Genomic DNA, 12867 nt, shown 5'->3' on the forward strand with positions numbered 1-12867 from the left:
GGTACAGCAAACCATTACTAGGGTACTCCGGTACAGCAAACCGTTACTAGGATACTCTGGTACAGCAAACCGTTACTAGGGTACTACGGTACAGCAAACCGTTACTCCGGTATTTCGTTACTTCAGTACTCCAAATCGTTACTTGGGTACTCGGTACTTGAAATCGGTTTTCGGTACTTTTCAAAGTAATGGTTACTTGAGTAATGGGTATTTTGTACCGGGTACTTGTCTGTACCCGTTACTCTCATACCGGGTACAAGAATGTACCGAAGTTGCCCATCACTAATTCCTACTGCCTTATCACTGGCTTCTCTTTCATTATTTGCACTTCTGCAACTGAAGAAAACTATATTTAAATCTTTGAAGCTAACCCTGCAAATTTAGGAATATTACACTGGTTCTTGTTGCTGAAAGTAAGAAAAAGAAATGAAAAACTACTCTATATAGGTATTTAAACTCCAGTTTAAAATTATTTCTGTTTCATCCTGTTTATAGTAGAACTGAATATTTAAAAGCATTTGTTGATAAAGGCAAAACAATATCGATATCCTAAGGAATTAATCAGTGAAGCCATAACGGCATAAAATACATACTTTTATTTGATATTATTCGCATTTTCTATCAACTTGACTCGATTTTTTTTTTAGTTCCTGCTGATCTACAGGAAAGCAAAAGCAGGAGAACTGGACTTGAATGGTGGATTGTCTCAACTCGCTAATCTGACTGAAATAAATGTTGAAGAAGCTGGAGTCGGAGGTGCCAAAAATTTCTTTGAAGCCAAAGTATGTTTGAAGTAACTTTAATACAGTAAAATTTAATTTATAAACATGCTGTAATGTATTTTTTGCAGTAATTGACAAAAACAGGCAGTCTTCTTAGTAGAACATAAATTTTATTTCTAGTTCACGAAGATAGATAATTTAAAGAAATTCTTTAGTGGCAAAACTTTCATACTACTACTAGCTGGTAAAAACTTCAGAATCGGAATTTTAAAACAATTTCTCACATTGCTGAGCAATGGTTACATAATACAAATATGGCATTGCCACTTCAACAATATAGTTATTTATTAAATAACAAGATATTACAATGCATTATCTTTGTCAGGTGCATTTGCACAACTTTTTTAGTCCTGTAAGTTCGAAAGAATATTTCCTTAAAGAAGCATAAACTTGAAAACCAAATTGTATTATTTTATCATAAACCTTTGGCTAAGATTAATTAAAGACAAATGTATGAGAGGAATGTTAACTAAGCATAAAATAAGAAAAAAGCAGATTTTCTCATTGAATTATGATACAAAGTATTCTGCATATATTCGGGTCTTGGAAAGTAATTGTAGCTTTATACAAAATATGAACTTGGCTAATGAGCATGTATATATTAACCTACTCATTTTTATGCTTCAATTTCCTTTTTCCCCATTTCCATTCAAATTTTTTTTTTTTTTTTTAATGAGCAAAATAAATATCTGTTAGATTTAGAAGTAGTAGCTGTTTGGTTAGAAGTAAACATGCTAAATTTTATATACAAGGAAATAGTAATCGATGAATGCCTGTCATCTGTATCCATTTCAAATGTAAACAAACAAAATGTCAGATTAAAAAAATTCGGCATTATAAAATTTAATGGTAAGTTTTCTTATATAACCATGTAAATAAACTAACAAAGATGCATAATTTTGACTGAAGTAATTTTATTATTGAAAGGTATTTATCATTTTATGTATGCATATAGAAAACCCATTTTATTGCAAACATGGATCATGAATCTACAAATGTTTTGATTTAGATAAATCTTTACTTTGGACAGCATATTCTATTTTCTTTTAATATAAATTTTTGCATTTAATTAGGTATGTGTGTTGAATTTATTTGGCCACTTTTTTTTCCAGAAGCCAAATTTTAATTTAAATGCACCTTGCAGTAGATTTGTTTACATTCTACATAATAAGCTTGTCTGTGTCAGATAGGGAGAAAATGTTAAAAATAGCAGCTGTAGAGTATTTTTCTCTTATGGGCTCAACTTTAATAAAACATTTCAAGTCTAATATTTTTTATTTATTGCTAGCAGTGTTAATGATCCATTTGCATTTGTGTACAAAAAGAGGCCCACCAGCGGCCGAGCAGTAAAGTCGATGAACACTGGTAGCTGGGACCGAGGTTCGAATACCGCTGTCTGGCTGCATGGGCGTTTTCGTAGTTTTCCCCATGTGTAACGTGTATACGAGCCGGTTTTCTTTATAAAGTCTTCCACAAAGGCATCCTCCCCATAGGCAGATAGCATTGCTGAAATTAAATAAACCAGCTCTTGTGTGTGGAAAGTTACTAGAGTATAGGGATTCAACTTGGGCAAAAACCTTTCTTTGAAGATTTTAAACAGCATAAAAATTACTTTAGAAGTAATTTTGTTAGTAAATTGGCAATTTTTTTTTAGTATAAAAGTTTTAACGTTAAAGTCTAGATAAAAATTATTTTAAAAATACAATATGCATTTGACATGTTTGTAAAATGCAAAATTGAGCATGTCATGTTCATCCTCCACTCTATCTTCAGGTGTATCATTGAATGTTTCACCTTTATCATATCTTGTTATTTTGATCCATAAATAAATAATCATTATCCATTCCATCTTTCACCAACACCAAACATCCTTGCTGCAGCATGATTTGCATTTTCTTTCGCAAAATAAATGGCTTTGCATTTGAAACAAGTACTGTATTTGTTTCTTTTTGCAGAAGCGGTATTTACTAATATTTACTACTAAAAGGAGCACTAAATCAACTGTGTTTCGACTAAAGCAAATGCGATTTACTAAAGCCTTCGATTTTCTCTTCAAATGACTACACAAAGAGAAAACATCTAATTCCACGAATTCATTCAGGTTGGAAGTGCTCTACAATAGCATTCTTTTGGACAACTGCATTGAATACAATTTACTCTCTTTGTTGGATATTTACTTCCTCCCCAAGCATTTAACCCACACACATATTGTTCCCTTTATCACTTGTCAGTGTGGTTTACCATTGTTCGAAAGGTTAAAACAAATGTTCGAATAAGAGACCTCAAAAGATAAGAGCACTGCACATGTATCTTAGATTGATTTGTGAAGAACTGGGTGCGCGTTATACGGCGAATATATCTAAAAATTAAGAAATGTAGCTTGAAATTATAGATGTGCGTTATACGCAGGAAAATATGGTATATATTTTCCAGATTTTTAATGCAGAATTGATCTTCTCATGTCTTCTTCCTCCTAGAAACTCTCAGATATGAATACATGGAAATTTATTCTATCGTACATTATATTTCTGTAGATTTAGCACTAGGAATAACTATAAATTTTGATATATTCTCTCGTCCTGTTAGATTGCTGAACAGACAGCAAGTTCAAAGTTTGAAGAAGAGATCAGAGCAGAGCAAGAAGAAAGAAAACGGCAAGAGGAAGAAAAGAAGCAAAGAATTGCCGCATTTAAAGAAAAGGCTAACTTTTTTAGCCAGACTGCTGCATAAAAATCAGGGGGAAAAATGCTTGTAAGATATCTGGAAACATTATTTTGAAAATGGAAACATTTTTTATCTTAGGAGCTTTATTTGTAAATATTAGTCTTGTGATTTTTATATGCATACTTTAAAAGATGATGAGTAACTATTTAGTTTATGTATATGTAAATAATTACAGAATATTTTAATATATACCTACATTTTCATTGTGAAAATATTTTTTAAATAAATCGTATTTCAATGTTTCCAAATGATGCTTTATTCACAAATTGAAACAACTCACTTGTACTATAATTAAAATATATAATAATACTGCATGGAATTTGACTATTTTTATATACAAGTTTTAAAGACTTTAGTTAAAACACAAATAACGGTTAATAAAAAAAAAAGGTGGGGACAGTTACATATATCGCGTATTCTGGGCCGATTGATGAAATTCAACTTGTGTTTTTCATGCCTCGAAAGCACTACATAGGATATGTATTAAATTTATATCTAGCATTGTTCTAATACAGGTATTTCGACACAAAATCGGACTTTTCCTGAAATAACATACCAATGTTTTTTCCATATTTCAATTCTACGACTCAAATTATGCCTAGATATTAAATTTTGTAAAATTGGTCCGAAATTTACGGAGAAATTCAAAACTTTAACTTGGCACAATTTTTTTCAGTTTGCGGGTTTCCCCCCCCCCAGTTTCTCTCGTTCTACTGGGCCGATAGACAAAAATTTTGTTTCTCATGTCTCGAAAGCGTGACCACGGATAAGCCGAAGACAGCTGCCTGGTCGGTTGAATCTTCTTATTCATCACGTTGATGGTCATGTCAGAGTACACAGTCTTCCAGGGAACAGTTGCTCCCCCCTGTACAGCAGGTCTTACACAAGCTGGTGGCGGTGGTATTGTGCTTTAAGGGATGCATTGTGATAAATAGTGGCACTTGGGGGCGTCATCTATCAGTCTGTTGGAAAGCTGGCTGTTTTCAAAACCTCCAAAAAAAATTTTTTTCCCATGTTTAAGATTAATGATGTTGCACTCGTAAAAGATAATGATACACTATAATTGGATATTAAATAGGATTAAACAATTATTAACTGAACTAGATGGTAGAATCAGATCTTGTGCAATTCAGATGGATAAGGGAGTTGTGAGAAAACCAACTGAGGTTTTATAATCTTGAAATTCAGTAAAACTGATGCAATCGTTCACAGATGTACTGGGGGGGGGGCATTAAACGTAAGTTTGTGATAGTAGTGTTTATCTGTAAAAGAAACTGTCATATTTGTGCAAATGTAGTAGTAAATCTTTGGTGTTTGCAAATTAAACATTGCTAAGATAATGCTATGTTTATTACATTAATTCAACAATCTGATTTATTAGAGCCTTACACACTTTCTTTGCATGGATTATCTATTATAATTCTATTATTGTATATAGTATTTCAAATCAAAATTTATAGATATTGAATTGATAAAGAAAATATCTTTATTTTAGGAGAAATTTTAATTAGGGACCACCATTTAAATGAGCAACTGAATAAAAAAACATTTTGAAATTTAATTTCCTCTACTTCTTATGTTTACATCCTTAAAGCCAGATAAAAATAAGTTTAAAAATGTATTACATTTAACATATTTTTATAAAAAGTGGTTTATAAAAGTTCCAATGGATTTTTATCTGCCTTGCTGTTTGACTAATCAGTTCACTAAATATATATATTTTTTAAATGTAGAACTTATCTTCTCGAGTATACAGTCTCCTAGAAACTCTCAAATACAAATAAGTGGAAATTTATTCTATCACACATTTTCTTGTAGACTAAAGCAGTAAAATAACTGTAAATTTTGTCCATATATATATTTTATACTCATACAGAAATACATATTTCATTTTAGTATATATATATGACATAATAAAATAAAAGCGCAAGGAAAAGCCAGAGCAGATCAATGCTTGCTTAAATCCATATTGAAGAAGAATTTTGATTGCGTAGTATCCAAAGAACTTGGCAGTCAAGGCGGTTTTAATTTCATTTTTATTTCCAACTGACGTTACGTGGCCACAGATCACTTGGCACTCTTGTCGTGCCTTTCCACAGAAGGTTTACATTTTTGATATTGTTGAGATAGAAAGCAAGCCAGTAAAATTACATGTTAGCACAGTAGAGAGCAAAGCTGAAGTGCATAGTTAAGCAAGATGGAAGCATGTGAAAAGTTTTGGTTTGGAATTTGGTAATTGGTCAAGAGGCATCTGCATTAAGGGTTACGTAAAATCATATGATTAATTTGAATGATGCAGTTTAGACTTAAACGCTATTTTTAGGACAGACAGACAAAGTTCCCAAATGAAATAGAAAATAAGAGGTTATACTGAATTAAATTTAGAAGTTTGCTTCAAATTTTTTATTTTACATATATATACATATACACCAATGACAAAAATTCAGGGAACCTTTTGGGGGGGGGGGGGGGAATCTGCTTTTCAGGGTTTGTAACACCATGCACTGTTTTTGCAGTAAGTATCATTAAATTATATATATATTTAATGAAAATTTAATCAGTAGCATAATGTACCCTAATCAATTTAATTATCTGAAGTCTGTCAAAAGTTATAATTAAATAACCAAAAGACTATTTAATGAGTACCATAATGTATCCTATCTATTCAATTATTAGAAGTTTATCTGTGACTACTGGTCTAGTAATTTTTAATATGCATACTTTCAAAGATTATGAGTGACTATTTAGCTTATGTATCTGTAAATAATTACAGAATTTTTTTAATATATACGTACATTTTCATTGTGAAAGTAATTTTAAAATAAATTATATTTCAATGTTTTTGAAACAATATTTTTTATTCAAAGATTCTGTACACTATACAATTGAAAACAAGTCACTTGTGCTATAATGAAATATATACAATAATATTGCATGGAATTTGACTATTTTATATACAAGTTTTAAAGTCTTTAGTTAAAATACAAATAATGTATACAATTCAAGGATTTAACATGTATTTCTAGAATATGATTCAGAGTCAGATAAATTCATTTCTATTATATACCTCAAAGCTCTATTTTTAACTAGTTTGCAAATTCCAAATTTCATTTAACTAAAAAAAAAACTTGCTAAAATTCAGTTCTAGTTTATTACAAAGGAATGTTTAATCATTATTTTTCCCCCCACTTAAAAAGGAATTTCTTTGATACACAAAGTAACAAGGGATGGGAAGACTAGAAAACTGAGGACTAAATACAGTTGATCTACCTTGTATACTCAACCTTTCCATAAAATATTTACAATGTCACATTCAAAAGAAAGCACCACTCCTTGCAAATTCATTCTGAAATAGCAGCAACCAGTATTTAAAAAAAAAAAAAAAAAAAAATTGATTCAGTGTTAAATGAAAAAATGCATTGTTCCCATAGGAACAACCAAAAAAAAAATTATACTTCAAGCTAGGATATGAAACTTGAAAATCAAAAATGGAGTTAAATATAACTATAAAAAATTAAATCAACACATCTTTTTATACACTATTTTCTTGACGTATAAAACTTTTGGCAAGTATCTATATACATGCATATTAAAAATAAGCTTCAGTAAGATTCATCTTCTTCACAAATCTGAATGGGCACTGTGGGAACTGTACACTGATAATTCGTTAGAAGATAAACCACTGCTTCATACGTTGCCATCATGATAGCAGTGTTTGGAATCTGTCTAATTAACTGTGTACCCAGACCTCTGTACAATCCATGATGAGACTCTTCTTTGTACACCAGACACAGAGTTTGGAAAAATGACTTATATTTATCACCCACTTGCCGTAGCCTGGTCCTTACAACTTCTAAAATAAAAAAATTAAAAAATCTAATTAAAATTTATTGGAAGAAATACAAGAAATGAGAGATCACAATGGCTTTGTATATAACTACAAGGTTATTTTGGTAAATATCTGCTTTTTGAAATCTGAGTTTGGTACTTTTCCGTTTTGCCGGCGTAACTGATAAAGTCGCCAGTAATGGTACAACCGATGCCAAACGAAATATCCTCGCTGGTAACCTTTTACTTTAACTTTTATATTTTCAAAACATGTCGCAGCCATTTCTTATCAGATTGTTTTTTTCAATACTTGCATACAATTACATAGAATTTTTACACCAGATAGTTCAATTTTATGCCCCAAGGCCATTCGCGGGCGGTAATTAAGTCAATTAGGATGCAATCACACCGCTCACCCGATGGTGAAAATATAGAAAAGGCACAAAGTCAAGGGTTAAATTCATCAATTCTAATGAGAATGCACTAGTGAAGTAAAGCACTGCAATTTTAATTTCTGAGTAAGCTAGTCGTACGAATTGAAATAATGCTTGCATTTAAACTTGTATTCCAAATTAAGATTAAACTTGAAATTAATGTAGATAATTACTGAGAGAATTAGATTTTTGTAGCGTAGTTTACATGATATGAGATCACTTGGGGGTGACGTGATACGAAGCAAGCGGCGAATCAGGATGTTGTACGATGAAAGCAATGTAAATTCTTAAATTAACGTCTTTTTACAAATTTATTGTCTTTATTTATTGGCTTTCTTAAAAAATTTTACACAACATTAAAATGTTTATACCTTCAAAATAAAAAAATTCTTAGAACTAACATTTGTCAACAATTTTTATGTGTATACTGTGTGTTTTCGCCAATAAAGTCTACTTGGCGAGATTTGCTCTGGCGAAATGGAAAGGTACTCTGGATTTTTATAAAAGCCAAAAATGATTATATAGTATATGATTTTTAAACCGAGAAAAAAGCAATTTATTGGTTTATTTGATTATGGTCAAACACTCGAGGGCTATCTGCTTAAGGGAAGAGATGCTTTTGTGGAGAACTTTCTTAAGGAAACTATCATATCCATGATACACATGAGGAAAACCATGAAAATGCTCAAGCAGCCAATCCATTCATCTGGAATTGAATCCAAGTCGAACTACAAGGTGTTCAGTAACTTTACTGCTCGGTCACTGGTGGCTCTGAGCAGTCTCATATATTAGATATGTTATTTGTAACACCTAGATTCATATTATGCATTATAGATTTTTTAACTTAAAAAATTGAAGCTTACAACCAATGGAAATATGTCCATCAGGGATATCACAAGTATACACATATACATATTTGATTCTAGCATATACACCGTAGAGCCATTACATTATGACCACCCTCCATTTATAGCAATGGGCTCGAATAGGAACAAAACCACTGCGTGTGTGCGGCTGATGTTGGGGTTTTCCAAAAATAGTACCATTAGCAACATAATGGGAAAAGCAGCTGATTTATCAGGCTTTGATAAAGGTCAAATCGTTATGGCTCGGGAACTGGGAACATCAATATTAGAAACGACAAGTTTAGTAGATTGTTCACGTGCATTTGCAAGCACATATCGAAAACATTGTATAGATGGTGAAATGACAAGTTGCCGCCCAGCAGTGTGTCGTCAATGGCACATCGATTCCAGAGGAGAGTGGAGATTGCTATGCATTGTTCGCTGTAACCGAAGAGCTACAACAGTGGCAACCCACACAATGTTTCTCAACAAACTGTGCAACATACATTGCTGCTTATGGGGCTATGCAGCCGGAGGCCAAAGCATGTCCCTGCAGTGACAGCATGTAATAGCCAGCTGCATCTACAGTGGGCCAAGAAACACCGGAACTGAACATTAAAAGAATGGAAGAAACTTGGTCCGACGAATCACATTTTCAGGTACCCCATATTAGACGGGATGTGCTAATAGGCCAATTTCCAAATGAAACCCTGGCTCCGGATGCACAGTTAGACAGACACAAGTTGGTGGTGGGAGTATTATGGTGTGAGTAATGTTTACATGGAGCAACATTAGGACCCATAATCCCCATAGAACAATCCCCAACAGCTATATGCTATGTAATCATTGTTGCAGACCAAGTTCAGCCATTCATGGCAACAGGGAGGATGGTGTTTACCAACAGAATAATACACCATGCCATAAGGATCAAATCTTTAAAGTGGTTCGAAGAACATTCTAGTGACCTTCAAGTCACGTCTTGGCCTCAATTCACTTAACATTAATCCAATAGAGCATTTGTGGTCCCACCTGGAAAACCAAATTCGTGCTGCCATGCTAACCCCTCGCAATGTGCAGGAACTGCAGGATCAGTTGGTGAGCGCTTGGTATGAGATGCCTCAAGACTGCATATCAACACCTTGTGGAGTCAATGCCACGCTGAGTGCTGGAAGTCTTGAGGGCTAAAGGTGGTCGTACATGTTATTAACAGGGTGATCATAATGTAATGAATGGCCCTTCAGTGCATACACCAATGACAAAAAGAGAGGAAATCTTTTTTTTGAGGGGGGATTCTCTTAAAAAATCTGTGTCATAACACCACTCTCTCTCTTTTTGCAATAAATAACATTAAATTATACATCAATGAAAAGATAATCAATAACATAATGTACCGTGATCTATTTAATTATTTGTATTTTATCAATAGTTATGGTTGAATAACTAGAAGAAAAGTAGTTATCTTAGGCTTAAAATAAAGTAGCTTTAATCCAAATGTGAAGCTTATAAACATGAGTGGTCAAAGCCAGTCAAGTGTCATCTTGGTTTGACAACAACAGATCTTAACCATGGAACACAGAACAGAATCTGTGTCCAATGTGTTATGAGGCTGCCATCAAGATTAATGACTTCTTTATGTTAATTTATTAAGCTTTTAAAATGTATTAAAGATGACACAAAGTGTTAATTGATCATGTAAAATATAGCACTAATGAACAAGGCTATGGTTGCAAAGAAAGTAGATGTAAAACTAGAAACTAACTTATGATGATAGATACTTCTGAATGTTTTAAGAGGTATGAGCAGCCCTTTCTATTCGCTACAAAACCAAACTGGTAAAAAACAAGAAAAGATGCACAACAACAAAGATTGATGAATTAAGAAAATAAACTAATTAGTAATACCCACACCATCAATCTTAATGCAATAACTTTGCTCTATGTAATTGTAGTCTTTTAATGTAAATTTGTACTTACCATGGGGATAGGCTATGCATGATGCACATGTTTTAGAAATAGCACCAGCACACATAAATTCTACAAAATCCCTTGTAGACTTCCTATCAGTTTGATATGGATTCTTTAATCTTCTCTCATGCAATTTGGCTTTAATGAATTCATATATTACAAAATGTATTATAGTCTCTGAAATACCAAAATAGGAGGCTGTGATCCCTTTGTAAAAACCAAGAATTCCTTTAGAATTGTATATATCCTTAATGCACTGTACAGTACTAATGCTGCCATAAGATCTAAAAGAGAACAAAAAGAAATTACTTTAAATTTGAAAAATGTCAGACAGAAGCAATACAGCAAAACTTTTACGTGCTCAATTTTCATAAAATCATAAATACAAAAGTAATAAAAATTGCTATCTCAATCCAGATTCCAATTTTAAATTTCCATTTACTCTCTTCATCTTCATAACTTACAGAAATTTATTATGCAATATTTATATCCAATTCATAACAGGGTAACAATTATTTTAGTCAGTGTCCTCCCCCCAAAGGATTAAAATTGTTATATTCTTCCATGTTTTAAAAACACGAGGAGCAATAATCAAATATTTAATCAAAAGATAATAGCGCTTTTCAAGAGGTTTTAATTGCTGAATATAAAAAACAGAAAATTTTTTAAGAATGAAACTGTTTCAAATACACATCGATAGATACCAAAATATGTTCTTCTCAGACATCTGAAATGCCTGTAAATACAAATTTCTGTTAGAATGGATTTCCTTTCCCCTAGATACAAAGTAGAACGCTACAGCATTAACAATAACTATTTAGATGAATTTATTTATTTTATCTCTCTTGGGGATCTTTGTAAGGTTTTCCCCCACCGTGTGCAGTTTCCCTTTAGGACAGGATTGCAACTGCAAGCATCAACAGCTAAACTTTGAAGATAAACAAAGGAGAGGGAAGTGCATTCATATAAGACAACTACTTTAATGGCTTCAAAGATGCCTGGCATGTCATTTAACAACTCCTGAAAACAATGAGCCATGCACTAACATGATGGGAGAAAGCACCAGGTAGAAAATGAGTGTAAATCGGACGACCTGACAATATGCACGGGCAACTTTACTATGAAAGGGTTAACCAATCCATGTTTGTACAATGCAAGAACATGTGTTACTTTTATGTTCATCTAAGTCTTGAAGGTAAATCTGATAAATGCAGTAATTCAAAACGCACAGTGTATGATCTAAATATATTGTAAAAACAGCATCTTCTCAAAAATCCATTCGTTTACGCTAACAAATGCATAGGACTAGAAAACCCTTGTTTCATAAAATTAATGGAAATGCTGCATCCTGGATATACGTCCCTGTCTATGAATGAATGTAAATTGCTACAGATATGAAGACCAAGTAGAGAAATGCTGTAACATTTTAGTTAACAATATGCACAATGCTGCATGATTGGTCTTGTACATCCACAATAAAGCTATAATCCATGAATAAGTTTGTGCAACTGGGTATCTGCTTATCGTTGATTCATCATCAACACATATAAGTGAAAATTTATTTATCCTTGCTTTTAATGACATTAAAAAATTTGGAAATAGGTTTAAATGCAAAACTTGCAGTTTTGTAACTAATAATACAGCAAATATGGAAAATATTTTAAAGAGTTTGAAAACAATTTTTACTGATTATTTGGCACTAATTAATAATTTTATGGTCCAAGGATTTAAATATTTCAAATAATATTGAGCATGTTATTAAAGGTAATTATAAAACGTTTTTGAAACTGCAAACTCATCTGAACCACTTCTGCACTTAACAAAGAAGGCTGTACTATTTTTTCACTGGATCACCTATCTATACACAAACCTTGCATCCAGCATTTCATAAAGTGAAATGGTGATAGACTGGATAAATGAGACTGTTTTGATTACAACAAAGCATGCAATATCTGTCTGCTTACAGTGAGTGATACCTTCACAAAGGACTATCTTCTAAGAACAGATTTATTTCATGTTATACATGAGAGAGCCAAAAAATACCCATGCAGCGAGCTTGTTTGCCAGAATTTGAAACTACATTGAATTCTCGATATTTAGCAGTCTTATTCGGTTGGTCACTAACAGGCCTATGTGAAGTGGCAACAATTTTTATTTTGCCAGACTAGAAAATCCACATAGCAAAACAGAAGTGGGTAAAAACAACAGAAATTTTCCATTGGTCATACAGGAGTAGTCCCAGTGTAATAACTGCACAGTTCCACTTCATTTTTGAGGGAAAGCATCCATT

The 12867-nt window shown here is 32.6% G+C and overlaps 2 protein-coding genes across 2 annotated transcripts in view; one reads left to right on the forward strand and one right to left on the reverse strand.

Annotated features, from left to right (window-relative positions):
- Nucleotides 1-3748, forward strand: part of LOC118191834 (EF-hand domain-containing protein D2-like) — a 102506-nt gene extending 98758 nt beyond the window's left edge. The window contains exons 3-4 of the mRNA XM_035362692.2: nucleotides 648-782; nucleotides 3369-3748. Of these exons, the coding sequence (XP_035218583.1) occupies nucleotides 648-782; nucleotides 3369-3512 (279 nt within the window). The 3' untranslated portion in view covers nucleotides 3513-3748. The remainder of the gene's footprint in view (nucleotides 1-647; nucleotides 783-3368) is intronic.
- Nucleotides 3749-6345: 2597 nt separating this feature from the next.
- Nucleotides 6346-12867, reverse strand: part of Rim2 (replication in mitochondria 2) — a 30801-nt gene continuing 24279 nt past the window's right edge. The window contains exons 6-7 of the mRNA XM_035362707.2: nucleotides 10587-10861; nucleotides 6346-7359 (exon numbers count right to left, since the gene is read on the reverse strand). Of these exons, the coding sequence (XP_035218598.1) occupies nucleotides 7109-7359; nucleotides 10587-10861 (526 nt within the window). The 3' untranslated portion in view covers nucleotides 6346-7108. The remainder of the gene's footprint in view (nucleotides 7360-10586; nucleotides 10862-12867) is intronic.

The sequence above is a fragment of the Stegodyphus dumicola genome, chromosome 12 (genome assembly GCF_044657685.1).
Source record: "Stegodyphus dumicola isolate Sdum_Otavi_A_Nest chromosome 12, ASM4465768v1".
Classification (NCBI taxonomy): Eukaryota; Metazoa; Arthropoda; class Arachnida; order Araneae; family Eresidae; genus Stegodyphus; species Stegodyphus dumicola.